The 17938-nt window shown below is 39.3% G+C and overlaps 1 protein-coding gene across 3 annotated transcripts in view; it reads right to left on the bottom strand.

Annotated features, from left to right (window-relative positions):
* The window catches only part of ZC3H6 (zinc finger CCCH-type containing 6), a 44876-nt gene that overhangs the window by 24592 nt on the left and 2346 nt on the right, over positions 1-17938 (bottom strand). For 2 of the 3 annotated variants that reach the window (XM_025045065.1, XM_025045064.1), the window contains exon 2: positions 4278-4458. In XM_025045065.1, the coding sequence (XP_024900833.1) occupies positions 4278-4458 (181 nt within the window). Of the gene's footprint in view, positions 1-3400; positions 4157-4277; positions 4459-17938 lie in introns of those variants that run through there. The other variant, XM_025045066.1, reaches the window with a different exon arrangement.

The raw sequence follows: 17938 nt of genomic DNA, 5'->3' as shown, positions 1-17938 counted from the left end.
AAATGGGTCCTTCCTACTCCCATGGGATCTCGTGCTTCTTGTCCTAGTTCTGTTGGACTGCAGACCCTTGAGTGTGTGTGTGTCGGCAGGGGCGGGGGGAGGAGCGGGGGTGCAGACTGTGAGTTAAAAGGACACACTTATCGAACATTTACATTTTTATGTAGACAGGTTTATTGGTTCCTCAGTGTTCTGGGACCTCAGATCATGGTTAAGAAAGGCTCTCTGCTCCCAGGTGGAGGGCTTCACCCATGTTTTATTCTGATACTTGTACAGTTTCACTGTTTCACATTTGAATCTTTAACCTATCTGGAATTATCCGTGATGCGAGAAATGAACCACATTTATGTCCATGTCACTATCCAAGTCTTATTAAAAGTGCATCTCTTCACACCGTTTCAGATGCCCCCAACCACACTCTAACCCTCACGTGCCTTTAGTCTCTTTCTAAGTTGTCTCTGCTGCCCCAGCGTCCGGCCTATCTTCCCACACCTGATATCGCATCACTCCCATAACCAAGGCTTCACTGTGCTGTGGTATGCAAGGGTCACCCCACGCAGTCTTCCTTTTTGGGTTTTCCTATCTATTTTTGGTGGCAGTTTTAAAGACAAGTCCATAAATCCATCATTCCTCCTACCCTCAAGAGGTAGAAACTGATTCCTCTCCCCTTGAGTATGAGCCAGATGTAGAAATTCGTTTCCAGCAACTAGAAACTCAGAAGTGGTGGCCTGTGGCCCCCGGATGAGCTCACAGAGACTCTAGCTATGGCCACGGGTCTCCCTTGCCCTCCCACTTTTGGTCTTCTTGTTGGGGAGGAGGCCAGCTGACACCACGAGGATGCCAAGGCAGCATGCAGAGGTCCACCTACAAGGGACAGCGCCTCACCAGAAGCCATAGGTACACTGGGAAGAGGATTGTGCCTCAGTCGGGCCTGCAGGTTACTGCCACCTTACAAGAGATGCCAAGCCAGCCCACCTTGTTAAGCACATCCAAACTCCTGACCCCCAGAAACGGGGAGGTGAATGACTGTGGGTTAAGTCACTGAACAGTGTGCCAGCAGTCACTACCAGATCACTGTGTCTGTCTGAAGGGCAGCAGTGGCTCTGGGACGAGGTAGTGGATGGGAACGAGGACTTCAGAGGCATGTACGGGGAAGACTAAGCTGCACTGAATGACAGTTAGTAAAACTTTGGATTCTGAGGCAATTTAAAGGAAAGTGAGACGTTTTACTAAAACTGAGAAGAGGGAGAGCCTTGCTATGCAGTGGTAGGAACTCAGTTACATGCAGAAACACGGAAAGCAGAGATTGTGAGATGAACCAGATGCTTGGGGTCAGGATCTCCAAGTGCAATGTCGAAAGTACCTGCCCTGGAGGGAAGGTGGATAAATTACAGCAAGGCTGTTACAAAAAGGAGCCAGGATGGGACGGTTCTCAAAGTTCTTAGCCTCAAAACATCTAATTTTATTTTTTATTTTCCTTTTTCTTCTTGATTTGTTTGGCCAGTGATTCATATATGTTGCTGATCTTTTAAAAAAAAAAACTTTTTTCATTCTAATTCATTAAGTTCTGCTTGTAAGTTTATTGAGTCCTTCCATTTCTTTTGTCTCACTTTGCTGTTTTCTAGCTTTTAATACTATAATTCTATAATTTCTCTTCTGATAATCGCTTTTGCTATATTTCATAGATACTTATATGTCAAGGTTTTATTATCATTACTTTCATGAAATTCTGCAGTTTTAATCTGTTTCCCTAATGTTCCACAAGCGAGTCACAGCAACAGTGTGAATCATAAAACAGAAAGGCACTTTCATTTTTTGACTGTTACTAACGTCTAGTCTCATTGCGTTGCGGTTTAATGTTATTCTTTGTTACTTCTACTCCATCAAATTAACTGGAGTTTCTTTGTGCCCTACAACACAGTTTGTCTTTACGGATATTCCAAGTAAACTTGAGAGGGCAGTGTGTTCTCAGCGTTCAGAGCTCCCTACACATTTATAATACTTCCTTAATATCCTCACCACTTTTCCATCACTTGATTACCTTTTTAGGTTAACACAGGTATTCTGGTGCATTTCCTGTTATTCATGTGTTCCTGTTTCTTCTCGTAGTTCCTACAGTTCCTGCTTGATGAAAGTTGTGTTTGGGGAGATGTAAAATATTAATAATTGATATCTTCATTGTGAATTGTAAGCTTTAACATTATAAAACGTCCTTCTTTGTTTCTCTCAATGCCTTTATGACCTAAATTTTTTTCAGATATCAACACTGTGATTTCTGCTTTCTCTTTGCATTTGCCTGGTATAGCTTTACCTATTTTTAAAATCTTTCTCTTGTGCATAGCTTAGAGTTGAATTTTGCATTGTTGGGGGGGTATATCTTTTGGTATTTAGAAAGATTTGTGCTTTTGTTTCAATTATTCCCTTCATACTGCCTTTTCCCAATAACCTGAGTCCTTGTCCTTTCTTTGAATACTATTTGTTTATTAATAGGACCAATATTGAAAAAAGGCAGTAACCTCTTCTACTTTCTCTCTTTCATTCCCAGGATAATAATTTGAAGTTTAATCATTTAGTCTGAGTTTTACAAGTACATACATGTGTGTGTGCGTGTGCGTGCGTGTGTGTTATTACTCTCTTTTTCAGTCATTTTGGTTTTCTGAATTTGTTCTCTAGTAGATCCTATGGCAAGGCTCATGATAACGATATTTCCTGAGTTCTACTATAGGTAGTGTTTCTGAAGACTTTCTATTTGAAGGTCAGCATTCAGCTGGATATAAATCTTTGGCTTACATTATATTCTGGCATAAAATGGTGATATTGAAATTTGTTATATAAATCTGGTTTTCTTTTCTTAATAAGGGACTTGATCTTTTTTCCTAGATAACCAAATAACTTTCCCCCCAATTCTATTTATGCTGTTTGATCACAGTCTCTACCATTTTGTTAAATTTTTAAATCATTTTGAAATATTAAGTTTTTCATGTTTTGTGGACAGTTTTTCTTCTCTAGAAGAATATTATTCTCTTCATTATTCTCTTTTTATAATAACAACTTCCATGAAATGTGATCATGGTCTCACCTGTGCTCAGGTGTGAAAAGAGGAAGGGGACAGGAAGCTTTCATAGCGTCGCTTCCCCAGGGCTGTGTCTTCTGCAATTGGCTTGAAGCCCTAAAACACACACCATGAGATGCAGCACCCCTGCTTCTGTCCCCATTCTCATCTGGCCATTTCTTTCCTTGGCCCTGGCACACTTGTCCTCTCAGTTCAGATTCTGCTCCCAGCAGTCATGTCCTGGGAGTGGGGCTCTGTGCCCGGAAAGAGATTGGGTGATAAGCGTTAGGTGTCCATGAGGCCCATTCTGTTGCAGCACCATCCAGCTTAACGTGGTCTCCTTATGCTTACCTGTGAACTAGGACTGGAGAAGCATCCCCAGCTTCCACTGCTGTTCTCAGTTGGGCCCAAAGGTTGTCCGTGTTCACTGGGGACTCTGCCATCTGAGACGAACACCTTTTGGCAATCTGTTTTCGGGAAGTTCCTTTACCTTTCCTCAGCTCCATTTCACAGTTGCTGTCTGTGGTTTGGTCTTATCCATTTGTTCTTCTGACATATGTGGGGATAATGCCTTACTTTTTCTTTTTGTAGGTGTTGCCAATGAATTTTGCACTTTGCTATGCTAATTGCTCTGTCTCTATGGCGGAAATTCAGGGAATTTCAAAAACTACCCCACCACCTGCCAACCTCCCCTGAGTTCTGTCAGCACAGGCTTCCTTTCTTCTCCTCCTGAACCCACACTATCTGTCCAGCACCCTGCTATTTTCTCGATAGCATTTGCTTTGCATTTGTTTACTGTCTCTCTCCTTCCCTTTTCAATGTAATCTCTGTAAGAGCAGAGACTGTTTCACTCATTACTATAACCCCCAGCACACAGCAGAGACCTCCACAGCAAGTCAGTGAGTGAATGAATGAATGGACAATGTCAATGGCATTAATCAGTACCTGCAGAGAATGAAACTTTTTTTCCTTTAAGCTTCAGCATCCTGCAAGTTATCATCAATTAAAAAGACATTTTAATTCGCATTAAAAGCTACCTTGCTTATTTTTTGAATCCTTAAGATAATCTGTATAATCTTCATGTTCAGAGAATTTACTAATCATATAAATAAAAAGATCTAATCTATATGTTTTGTAAGAAAATAGGCAATGATTTATAATTTCTAATTTTTGTTTTTTATGTTTCATAAAAATTTAGCAAAAGACTAAGAAGTAGATTCTGACTGACCTTGTGTTTCTCACGTTTCCGCCTTTTGGATTTTTTCTTCTCTCTTTCTTTCTTGTGTTTTTTTCTTGACTTTCTGTAGGCTTTCTCATTTTTCTGCTTCTCATTCTGTTTTGCCTCCTGTTCTTGTGTTTCTTCGAATCCTGCATCATCTATTTCACCATCTTCTAATTCACCATCTTCTCTGTAGAAGACAATGAAAATTTTGATTTTCAAATGTTAATTCCAAATCAGATCTTATAGAAGTATTTCCAAAAGAAAAAAAGCGTGCACCAAGAATTTTAAATTATACTGATTTAGATCAGGATTGGTAAACATTTTCTGTAAAGAAAGGGCCAGAAAGTAAGTATTTCAAATGTGCAGGCCACATATGGTTTTTATCACAAATTCTCCTCTTCTTTAAAAACAGCCCTTCAAAAATGTAAGAACCAGTCTCAGTGGCCAAAGGTTTCCGACCTGACTGGAATTAAGATTACTGGTTCTCACAAAACGAATGCACGAGTGTAGTTCTATCCCAACGTGCTACAGCAGTTACTGTCCACTGAAATGCCTTTTAAAAAAGGGAAACTAAAACACCTAGGAAGCAAATACTCTTAACTACAGGAAGACATGTTTAATTTAGGGGCCCGCAGACAGCTATGATAGTCATAAAAGCAATCTACATTAATTCTCAATAAGCAAAAACATTTCAAGAGGTATGTAACAAAACCTTAGCCACAAAACCAAAATAGTAAATTTCTCAACTTGAATCTGTAAAAAATACTCATAGTAAAACCATAAATCTAATTCTACTTTCCAAATACTTGTATCTTGGCTATTATGGAGGCCAAATCCCTGAAACAAACCTTTTATTGATTATGACATTTTTATAGTTGTAGGAGCCAAAATGTTCATTAATAGTATTTTTGAGTGCAAATTAACCAACTGATCTACGTGGGAAAACAAATACATAAAATAATTTTAACATTTAATCCTGCTTCCATACTGTTTGAAAAAAATGCAAACTACAAATAGTAGATGGTGCAGAAAGACAAATATCTTTGTGTGACTGGAAGTAAATGAGAAGCACCCAAATTGCTACAAGTCTTCAATGGTGATTTGATGTCTCACAATCGCTTCAACAATGCATGGGGGATGGAGGAGCTGGTAATTGCAGGATGGCAGGATGCGTAAATGAGGGCTCATGTTACTACTCTCTCTACGCGTGTTTGAAGTTTCCTGTGATAAAAAGGTATGGACAACTTGCTTCTGACCCGAGGTGGATGTCAAAACTCCCAAATATTCCAAAACTCCAAATATTCCGAAAAGGCCTTCGGAATCAAGCCCTTGCTTGCCAGGCCACTCAGTGTCTTCATTGCCAAGCCTGAAGGACACCTTAAAGACTCTCGTTGCCCTGCACCTCTCCGTACACCCCCCTTCTTCTGACCAATCCCATTCAATCTTTAGGACCCAGTACAGATGTCACTTCCTCCAGGATGCCTCCACTGACTACCCAGGTTTAGGTGGGGTGCCCTGTCCTGAGTTCACCCTGATAAGTCTCATTTCATCGCTGCGCTCTACACATTGTGTTCGAATGACTTGCTCATAGGCTGGGGAAAGCCGGGTATGTGGCTATCTGTCACTGTTTCATCTCCAGTCACTGGCATGGCGCTTGCTGTTGACCGAAGGACTGAATGTGTGACCTAACCCTCACCACTGCAGAAGTGGCTGTGATGTCAATGTTATTTCCCTGTCTCTATTATACAATCAAAGAGGTACCTATGTGCTTATGTGAACTTAAAAATTTCTGGGGAGGCGGGCTTGGCATTCTGGCTGTTTTAATTAAAAAAACTGTTAATTTTTATAATATTATAAAACCTTATGACCCAAGAAAAATGAGTACATATATTCCAAAAAATAAGTATAAGAATGTTCTCAGCGGCTTTAGGCTAAGAAAACTGTATGTTTCAAAGACTACAAACAACTCAAAGCTCCATAAACAAATGACTGGATAATTAAGTTGTGCCTTATTTATATAATGGAATACTATAGAGCAAAAAAAAAAAAAAAAGTACTACTATACACGATATGAATGAATCTCACAGATACAATTACAAGTAAAAGAAGCCAGCCACAAGTGACTACTATTAGGTTCTGTTGGTAGGTGCCACAACTCCATGGTGATCTAAGTCAGAGTAGTGATGACCTCTTGGAGAGCTGTAACTGACAAATGGTGTACAGAGGAGCCTCCTAGGTGTCGAGATACTCTGTGTATTATCTGTGTGGTGATTGCTGTAGATACATAGCATATGTAAAAATTCGTCAAGTTGCACATTTAAGAACTGTGTGCTCCACTATCTATATTCACACCACAGTAAAATTTAAAATACAAACAACAAAACTCTACCAGTGTTCATTTTTACCACTTCTCCTCCAACTTGAGCTCCTTAAAGCATATTTATATCTGGAAACCACTAATTCTTATTCAGTACTTTGACTAGAGCTATTTAAATACACAAAGTACTCAAGCTAAAAATGCTGCCTAGAATTTATGGCCTACTTCACAATAAAGGCCTTCGCTGTGAAATATGGGACATTTACATTTGTTATTCAACATAAAACTGAAAGTTTTTAAAAGTTTTCTTTCTTCTCTCTTAGCCTATTATTTCAGTATTCATACAATAAAAAATTTAAACATGTCAATTTAATGTGCGGTTACAAAAATGGGAGAGAACATGGAAATAAGGAACAATGATCTATACTTCTATAAACATCTTCCAAATGGTTTGGGCACATGTGGAAAGCCTGTGTGACATAAAAAGGAAAGAGAAGGAGACTAGACAGGAAGAAAACTGGATTGTAAGTCTCTTTCTGTCACCAAAATAAAATACAGCTTCCTTAACAGAGCATCTGCTGATGTGTCAGCTGCTCATTGAGCTCTGTGAAAAATCAAAAACAGAAGAACAGATAGAAGTAATTAAGGGTGCTGGCATTCTCTAGGTTTTGAACTAGCTCAACACTATCTTTAAAGCTGTTTTGTTTACTAACCCCAATATAATTTTTAAAATTCAGTAAATCAAAAAGAGAAGTTCCTCAGTCAATTATATATGGATGACTTTTATTCATGTAAAAATAATGGAGTGCTTATGTCTTTTGGAAGAATCACATTATGTTTGTGGACAGGTAAATAAATGTCCAGTTAATAAAATTATTTTTACGAGATTTTCTCTCTCAGGCAAATCCAGAGACAGGAAGTAGACTAGGGTTCCAGTCCTGCCTCTCAGCCTCACACTGCCTCTGTAGGCTGGACAAACCATCTCACCCCTCACACTCAGTCTCCTTGTCCTCAAGATGGGATGGGCCAGTCTACCATGCAGAGCTGAGGACTAAGTGGGACAAGGCTAGGTGCCCACTTAGCACTGTGCCCAGCAGACAACCCTCATTTCCTCTCCTCTTGTGATTTATCTGAAACAGATATATTTGCATAAAATGGGTACTCTAGACTACAGGTACCGTCACCAAAATTGGGAAGGTTATAAATCCAAGAAGCATGAGTTCTAAGAAAAATTTCCCTTATTTTCCATTGGAGAATAGCAGTGAAAAACTGTGCCAAATGGGGAAAAGGGGAAAGGAAGAGAGAAGTGCTCCTGAGGGCACTTCTATTTATCCTATCATCAAGCAACACAACCGTGGTGTGTGCAGAAGCTCCCATACTTCCAAAGTCTCCTGAATGCAACAACATGAGTGTTCAGTGACTAGGGTGACAATAAGTATTCACGATGTCCCACAATAACTTAGAAAAGGATAAATCACAACTATTCAGTAAGACGGGAAAGCATGCCATGTATTTAGAGTTCCTTTACAAATATTTACAATAAAATTGGTTTCAGATAAAGTATCTGTTCATGTTTAATTCCCTGCCCCTATCCAATGCCAGACAGAAGAGGTGCTGCTGTATATTAACCTATGAAATTAAGAATTTAAAAATATATCCTTAAACTTGTATGTTTGACATCATGAAAGCACTCCATCCCTCAAACTTTTATGCCATAAGCAGAGACCATTACATGACAAAACTGTGAATTTGCTTGCCATAGTTTTTCTTAAGACTTTTAAAAATTATCTTTTTATATTTCATTTACTATCTGGGATATCTCACTAAGCTAAAATTCACTTACTTTCATTTCGTTTCAGTTCATCCTCTGGATTTAGGCTCTCTAGTATAGACTAGACAAGCTAAAAATTCAACAGAAATAAAACCCAGCAAATAAAATACCCTTTGAATATGAAAGCCAGAAAGCAATCTTCTAGAAATCATGATGTCAAAACAAAAGTTGAAAAAGTCTCATTGGAGGAGTCTACACTGAGCCACGTGAAACTGCCTTTGACCCAGTAATAGCCAAAAAGGACACTTGGTCTGTTAAGTGTTCAATATCCCAAATTACTGATAGAAGAATAACCATAATATGAGGTACCAGGGCTCCAGGATTTGGAAAGTGTGATGGGAATATTATTTTTGAAAAGTTTCCAAAACTAGGCTTTGGTGTAACTATCAAGCAAAAGCATGTTTCTTCATTGTCCCTTGGCCAGCTTCAAGTCATTTCTGGTGTTCCTGCATGACCAGGGATGAATGATCGTTAGGTTAGCATTATCCAATCTATGTAACAAGATCATAAAAAATAATGCCACATCATTTAAATTTACTGTTAGTATCTGCATATTCATTTTCCAAGGTATGACTTAGAATAAGACTCCTCTTGTGTGCTTTATATATTAAAATTTTATCAATTAGATGAAGTACGAATGTACAGTAATGCAATAGAAAACTGTTGCAATTAATGGTGATTATAAAGGCTACTTTATGAAGAAAATAAAGTTCTCAAATAGCCAAATAGAGTAATATTAAATTAACAGAATGAGTTAGTTGATGACTTTAGTAAGAATATTATATCCTTTCTGAGCTGACAAATTTTTAAAAGCAAAAAATAAAAATAAGAAAAATTTTATGGTGTAATTCTAACTTTGTTCAATTATTATTTGGCACACTAGTACTCATAACATTCAACAAAATGACCTCTAAAGATGATGTTTAATTTTTAATTATTTAATCCCATTAACTTTTCAAGAAAAAAAAATCCTATTTGGGAATGCACATCTGTTGTGTATGAATTATAAACAGAATGTATGTTAACTTTGCTACCTCAAGATTTCATGAGAAAACTCCAAAGTTGTGTGTAACATAATCAATCATCTTTGCTCCACATATTTTAAAAATATATAAAAAAGAAAATGTTAGAGGAAAAAAAGGTTTCCCACTCAATATCTTGTCTTCCGCTGATCTCAGCTAAAAGTGATCCTGCTCAGCACCTATCGTGTGCATGTACCACAGCAACTGCAGGGGCAAGCCAGCCACAGGCAGGGCTGGAAATTACCGTGGCTGCCCTATAATTAATATCCTGTTTTTTTAAATTAGACCACTAAAATTTCTAAAAATAAATTATAATAATTTTAAGAATAATATTTCAGATTAATTCACATATTCCAGGTGTTTACTATAGGATGATGATACTGGTTTCAGCCCCAGGTTTGGTCAAATATTGGTTTTCACACTTGGACCTTTAACATGTTTGGATATATTTATACAGCCAAAATATGTAGGGATTTCTTATTTAAATGCATTATTCATTTGCATTTTCATTAGCTTACCCAAAATGTAATTCTTAAATATAGACTCCTATGTACTCCGAGGATGTAAAAATTGACCTGCAACCTCCTTTATGGGCCAAAGGGTAGAAGCTATGAAGAACTCAACCCCACACACAAGTAACAGTGGTCTGACAACATTTTATTGTCAACTGCCATAATCAAGGAAACTTCAAGCAAAAGAGGTATTGGCTTTTGTGATCTCTATGCATTTTCAACGAATTTCCTTGACGGGTTGAAACTTGTGTATTTCATAGCTAAAAAATCTGCAGATCTATGTTAGATTTATTTTAAATTCTCTTAAAATATGTGAAAAATTAATATTCTTTATAAATTTTAATGTTTTAAGATTTAGAAAAATGCTTTGTCATATAAGGTAAATTAATGAACTAGGATGAAATTGCTTATGATGAAGTAATATCTCAAAAAAACCTGCCCAAAGCCTTTTAAGTGCCCAAAACCCAATCCAGCAACTGATACCAGATGTACTATCATGGAGAGTCTGGAAACCAAACACCGTGAGATACAGACTGATGCTGACTCAGCTGCTGAGTCACCCTGGACAAGTTATTTACCCTCTGCATATGTTTCCTAAACTACAAAATGAAGATGTTAGCATCTGTTCCATCTATATGGACCAAATGAACTAAAGTATGTGAATTATAAAGAGCAATATATGTAAAATATCGAGTATCATGAGTTCTAAACCTAGGTTATTTTTCTACTGCTTTTTATAAATATTGTTACTGATTTTCATATGGTTTCATGCTATAATTTTAATGATAATTAACTTAGGACTCCCTTTGAAAACTCTTTGGGATTTGCTTTGGTCATGTGTTTGCTATTCAAGAATGTGGCTATGATTTATGAAAATTTAGGTATTAAGACCGTTCATTTGAAGTATTAATGTTAAGCCATGGACTCGCATTAAAAACAGAGCAAAGCAAAAAATACACATACAAAATAATTTTCCAACAGGGGAAGGTCATACTTTGCCAAAGGCAGTAACAACCTGTTGAAATAATCGGTAGTCAAGGCCACGCAATGACTACTATCTGGGTCCGCACATGGCATTGGCAGTCAAGTAGTACCTCCCAGGGCCCAAACACCTCAAAACCGATACTGGAAACGAGAATGCCCTCAGAAAGCTCAGCCATAAAACTGAAACAAGACGAACCAGAACAGAGATTATCAGGAAGTCAAGCACACAGGACCAAGTAAAAGATGACTAAATTTAAGATATTAATATGCAATGGAAGAAAATGATCTATCAGAAAGGTGGGTTGGTTAGCAATGCAAGTGACAGAAAAGGAGATGTGGAAGAAAGTGTGCCAGTGCCATGGAAGCACTGCCCAGGAGAGAGGATACCCTGTAAGGCAGATGGATGCAAGTGTCTGCTTGGCAGACATACCGTGGGATGGAAAATCACGTTATTGGAGCCTGATGCCATTTAACATTACGGTCATTATAACCATCTCCCTAGTCCCAATTCCATGCTCTTATTCCCTTGGCAACCTTTGATGATTTGGTTTTCCAGCTATCATTGTACATGGAGAGAATATATTCCCTAATGCAGACAGCTAATGCTCATTTAACATGACCCAGCTGGCATTTTGACACACACATACACATTCTCACATTCTCTTGTGATGGGGATGTTTGTCAGCTGATAAAAGTGTGGGCTCTGGAGTCAGATATTTGAGTTCCCGTTGATTTACTCTGTGACCCTGGAAAAGTTATACATTTCTCAGTGTGTTTCTTCATTTTTAAAAATGGGGAATATGTCCTAGGGTTGCTGTGAAGATTAAGTGGAATAATTCATGTGAAGCACTTAAAACAAAGCCTGTCTCATAGTAACCACTAAATAAATGTTAGCCATTTTTATTACTTTTGAGCATGAATTAACATCGTCTGATCAGCTTCTGAATCTGAAAATCTAAAGCAGGGCCACTGAGATGTGCAGTTCCAGGAGGCATCTATGCACAAAGGAATATGCTAGCGGCCTTGGCCTAGAGCCTGACCTAGTGGACTCAAGGTCACCACCATCTCTCTGAAGCTTTTTGGTAGCCAGATTGCCAGCCAGTTCATGCAGGTGAAAACATAACTCCGTTGTGTAACAAGAGGCCACAAACTCAAATTCCTGTCGGCAGGCAGGTCCTCTATGGAGTGTAGCAGCCCCTGGGTGCTGAGTTTGCACAGAAAAGTGTGAAAGCTAGGGCTGTGGAGGGTGGAGAACTCGAGTCAATCTTGATGGCCTTCAAATACAAATATTTTTAAACATCCTGTCAGGAACCACAAGGTGGGCAGATGGTAGGCCTGAAGGCCACCTGTTTGCAAATCCTGCAGCATTCTTTCATTAAGATTTTTAAAAGTCCTAGTTTAGTATATCCTGTAGCCGATTTTCAACCCTTACTTTCCTTTACCTGCTCTGTGTTCATCCCTTCCTTGAAGATTTCTCTTCTTGGCTTCTAGAAAATTTGTCTTCTTTGAGGTCTACTACACATGCCTGGGTGATCACGTCACTTCAACAAACATCTCTGCTGAAAACTCTTCAATCTTTATTTCCAGTTCTGTCAACTCTAAGAAACATCTCATGAACTTTGACTTGTCTGCTCTCGCATAGCTAATGCTTTCATGAGGTGCTCATTACCTAGTCTCTAGACTTTTACAGTAGCTTTGATTCATTGCCTTCTCTCATGATCCACATCCATCCAGCAGCAAATCCAATTGGTTTTACCACAAACCATATCCCAAATCCAACCATTCCCACCTCCCTGGCCTAATCCATCATCACCTGTCACTCAGATTACCACTACAGCTCCCCCTGCCACCCTTACTACTACCATGTGACTCCTCCTCCAGTGGCTCCCATCCCACTCAGTGAAATCCAGCTTCCTCAGGATGGCTACGAGTCCCTTGTGATCACCCGTTTGCTCATCCAGCCTCATCTCTTGCTGCTCTCACCTTGCTAATTCTCCACAGCAAGGCTACACTGCTCCCTCGCTTTCCATTTAATGACATGAGGCTCATTCCTGGCTCCTGAATTTTTCCACCTTGTTCACATTCTCTGGAATGCTCCTCCCCCGAGGTCCTGGCATGGATTGCTCCCTTGTTTTGGGGCTTTGCTCAGATGTTACTTTTTCATGAAGTGCTTCCCTAAACACCCTGCTACAAGTAGAAATACTCTCCCTCCCCATATCCATAGGATGTCCCATCTCCCTTTCTCCTTTGTCATCACCTAATACATTCGTTTTTCATGTTTACTGTCTCTCTCTCCAAAGAAAATGTAAGCTCCATTAGGCGAAGGATTATTTTCTTTGCTGCTATCTTCCCCGAAGCCAGAATACATATTAAGTATTAGGTGCTCACCATTTAATAAAGTGGCAGAAAGCACCCTAACTTGTCCCCCTTCCACTGACCGCTCTTTCAGTAGTCCCTTCTCCCAGCCCCCAGGTATGCATCTGATCATTCTCCTAGTTAAAAAGCTTAGATGAGATTTTTCCATCCTTCAGGGCGAGAGCTCTAACTCATTGAAAGCTTTCCTCAGTCCCTGAAACATGCTGGACACGCACCTCATGCAAACACCTTTACTGTCCCTGCGTCTACCACACCATCTCATTTCTTCATGCTTCTCATAGGATTCTGTGTTGGCTTGGCCAAATTTACTCTTCTCTAGGCCTCACTATTCCATAATGGCCCTGAATGTCCCATCTGTGTCACCAATGCATTTGGTTCACATGTCCATTACACCTGGAGCTATCACTATGTATTTATCAACCTGCTACTCCATCTGGATCGTAAGATCCTGGAGAACAGTTCAGTGATGCATTCAGATCTGTTTCCCAGCACTCACCACACTGATAGGCACAGAAGTCTGCTGAATGAAAATTTAAAGAACAATTTAAAAGTGAATGAAAATATTTGCTTATCCAGGGTTAGGAAAACATCCTCCTAAGAGTCAAAGTGCTTTCCAACATCAAACCTGAATGTGATGTATAACTCGAGTTTTTTTTGCTAAAGAAAAACTCACTTTGATAGTTTTAATAAATTAACAGACTTGGTAATCAAAAATAAGTTAATGATAGTTTCAGATTTGCAAGATGAATTGAGTTCTGGCGACTGGCTGCATGTGAGTGCATCCTGCACTGAAAGTGGTTAAGATGGTCAATCTGTTACCCGCATTTTACTGCAATTAAGGATAAAATTAATTAGTGGCCCAGGGAGGGAAGGCATTTACTTCAGTAAACACACTAATTTACACAACAGATACTGTATAGAGCATCAAGTGACTTCCAATGTGAGAAAAGGAATCTGCAAATTTTTAAGTTAAAACTACTTACTTACTAAAGTGGGAAGGGAGATAGAGAATAATCTAGTTCAACTATCTGATTTCATAAGTAAGACAAATAATCATGAAGAAGAGAAGAGCATTAACCAAGTTAGAGGAACACCTAGGCTCGGAACCTTGGTTTTATCCAGAACGCGGGCCTCTTAGACTGCCAGCGCACACCACGCTAATAATTCAAGTGATGGGACTGGCACCCACTGCAGTGTGTCCCTACATGGACCCCATGCAGTGACAAGGGTGCAGCGGGCAGGGGCTGCACACCCGCGTCCTGACTCGGCTCTATGTGGGGGTTCTTAGACAAGTTTTGCACATGGGGTGCTGGGGTGCTACCCTACCTTGTGGGCTTCATGTGTGCACCAAATGAGAGCCTTGCCACAAATGAGGAGTGTGAGCCTCTCTTCCATCCTCACCCTCCAGATTCTCCCAGGTAGTCTTAGCAAGGTCTCTCCATCGTTCTGTGAGGACTGGGACATACAAACCCCCACCGTTCTGACTAGCTGGGGTGTTCTTGTTTTGCATGAGAAAGAAAAGCAGGGAGAGGAGGGGAAGGAGGTAGGAAGGCTGTTCGCAAGGGGCACAGGGTGAGTAATCTCTCCCCAAAGGGACATCCGTACCTCCTATCAATTAATGACCAAGAATCCTAAGCTCTTAAGTTGTTCCTGTTAAAACTATTGTTTTCCCCAGTGTGGGCCCTTGTAAAGCTTTTCACCTTCAGCATATTTCAGAAAATTATGCAATAGTTACTTGAACGCATAATTATTTTTCCGACTCTACCACAGATCCCACCCCAAAGCAGGGACTCAGAGTACTTAGCCTTTAAGAGGTCTTTGTGAGTTTTAACTGGGTCAGCATCCAGTTGCAATATAAAGCTAGGGGGCTGGAGCTGTGCCTAAGAGAACTGGACTAGAGGGAAGAACTGAATGAATGAAAAGGACAAGAATTTTATCTCCCTTCCATGTCTCCCAACTCCTTCTCCATCTCTATTGTTTATTTCTAAGGTCCTAGGCAAAGGCCTCTGCTAACACTATGCATATGCACACATTTATTTACAAGTATTTTCATATTAATAACACTTTACAAAAACACATTGTTTTCACTCTAGGCATGAATATATTTGGAGGAAAGTACACCAAATGGGTATTTTTTTAAAAAGCTAAGTCATTTGGCAAACACATCTTGTGCAAAATGTTCACCATATAAAACATGTGCAAGAAAACATTTGTTAAAAAGGAGAAATGTGCATTCTGTGACTTTCCATTTACATTTAGAATCTCATTCGTATGTAAAATATAACAGTAACATTGTAATTTGCATAACCAAAGCAGTTGTAAATAAAAATCAGATTTAACTTTCTTCCTGCACTCACAGTATACCTTAATTTTCAGGAATGTCAGAAAAAAAAAAAAATCCTTGGGACAACGCCTAGCTCCACACACAATTCATACATGTTCATCACCTAATTCACAGAAAGTTTTATTACAGTATAAAATAACTATAACACGGAAGCACAGAGTATGTGAGATTTCCAAAGATTAGTCCATTTTCCCCCAAAACTTCTTATTCACCCAGGGAGCCTATTAAAAATACAGATTACCACAATTCTCCCCTAGAGATTCTGATTCAGTTGCTCTGGGCAGGACAAAAATCTTCATTCCTGAAAGTGTTTCTGATGATTGGCTAAGGTTGGAAAACATTGATCTAGTACAGTGGTTCTCAAATTGGCACATATTAGAATTACTCAAGGAGCCTTTAAAAATCTTTTAAACCCAAGATGAGGCTTAGACATGGAAATGACATTAACACTTTTTAAAATCTCCCCAGACAGAGAACCACTGATCTTATAGAACTTGAAAAATTATTGTAGAACTCTCTAATCAATGAAGAAACTAGCTTGCTCAAGTTTGCAAAGCTAAGTGGCACCAAAGCTGGAGCTATTTCTCTTGACTCCTAGTTCACTTTGTTTTTGATGTAGTTTCATGTTAGTTGACAAAAAAAGGTGTGAAAAAGATAAACCGCCTCTTTTTGCCTCAGAATAATACTGCCACTTAACAGTTGAATAAGTTAAGCTGGAGCTAACCTTTTTGTTTTAGAAATTACTAGAAAATATTTTTAGTCCTAATAAAAAGACTAAATATCACTACTACTTAATCTTTAGTTCCTACTAAGCTGTTAATATATCTTCCAAAGACTTCTTTAAAACTTTTTCTAATTCTATATTTTAAAATTTCTAATTCTTTTTAAAGTCTGGCATCACAGTTCCTTACTAGCAAAATAATTTCAGTACCTGAATTTGGCAATATGGCTTCTTTCCTACATAAAATACATAATCCACATACTGAAGTGCTCTGTGAAGCGAACACATTTCCCTTTACCATATAAAAGAATTAACTTTAGGCTGCATTAGCAAAACCCCATCATCGGTTTGCCCATGGAGATTCAGAATGAGAAACTTCTCATCATTTAACCCATTCCAAGAATTTTCTCATTTTAATAATATTTTTAAAAACTGTGAAAAATGTTTCAAGTGTAAGCCTATGTACTCAATTTTTAAGTTTTTTTCTTTTTGCGTTCTAAAAACTACTACAAGTTTAATTAATTTGCCTTCTGGCGATGTACTTTTAAAGTTGGACTATTTTTATCCTTTTCAAGGTTGCCAGATATTTATATATTTCAAATTTCTGTGATGTCCTCGATTTGCTTCTGGGTTTGGAATGCTCTCCCAAAAGCAGATCACATCACCCCACAGGAAGGCCTTTCGCAACCTGTACACCACCTAGGGCACAACGTACACTTTTGACTTCTTTCATTCCCGAAGGAGTAATTGCCAGATTCCAGGTTTTTAAGTATTCTACATAAGAATCAGACACAATGGATTCAAGTCATTTCAGTGAGGGATAGCTCTCCCTTTTTCTTAATCATTGAGATATCAATGTACAGTCACGTGCTGCTTAGTGACGGCGAGACACTTTGCTGAGAAAGGTCTCATTAGGCGCTTTGCGGTAGTGCGACCATCACAGGCCAGAGTACACAAGCCCAGACGGTACCGCCCGCGGCTGGGGCTGCACGTGCCCTACTTGCAGAGGACTGGCAGGCAGTGGTGTTTACGGCCGCAGTGCCGCAAACACGTGAGTAACCCTTGCCTGTGACATTGCCGCGACATCGCTATGCGACAGGGATTTTTCAGCTCCATTACTGTGTCATCTCATAGGCCTACTGCTGTGTATTTGGTCCACTGTTGACCCAAACGTCACTATGCGGCACAAGACTGTAAATTAAAAACCGAGCCCCAACGTCAGTCTGCGCAACTTAAATTCTGTGAACGCCCCAAACGTCTAACGGAACCGAGAGCCTCCACAGGCACGGCCGAATTAGAAAAATCACTCTGGGGGACAGGTTCCGACGACAGAGAGTGCTCGGAAAACCGGGCCAGACGAGGTCATCGGTGGTTTCCTCTTGAGGGGAAAACTGTGCTCCTCCGGCTGGAAAAGCCGAAGTCGTTGTGTTAACATTTTTAACTTTGAAACGTGCCATTTCAAATACATGGCCTTCCGGGGTTGCTTAAAAATTTCCTTAAAAAAAAAAAAAAGATAAAAAAAAAACCGAGCGTGTTTATTTCCAGGAGTGTGCTAGAGTG

This window comes from Pteropus alecto, unplaced genomic scaffold, assembly GCF_000325575.1.
Source record: "Pteropus alecto unplaced genomic scaffold, ASM32557v1 scaffold223, whole genome shotgun sequence".
Classification (NCBI taxonomy): Eukaryota; Metazoa; Chordata; class Mammalia; order Chiroptera; family Pteropodidae; genus Pteropus; species Pteropus alecto.
This window is presented reverse-complemented; position numbering and strand designations above follow the sequence as displayed.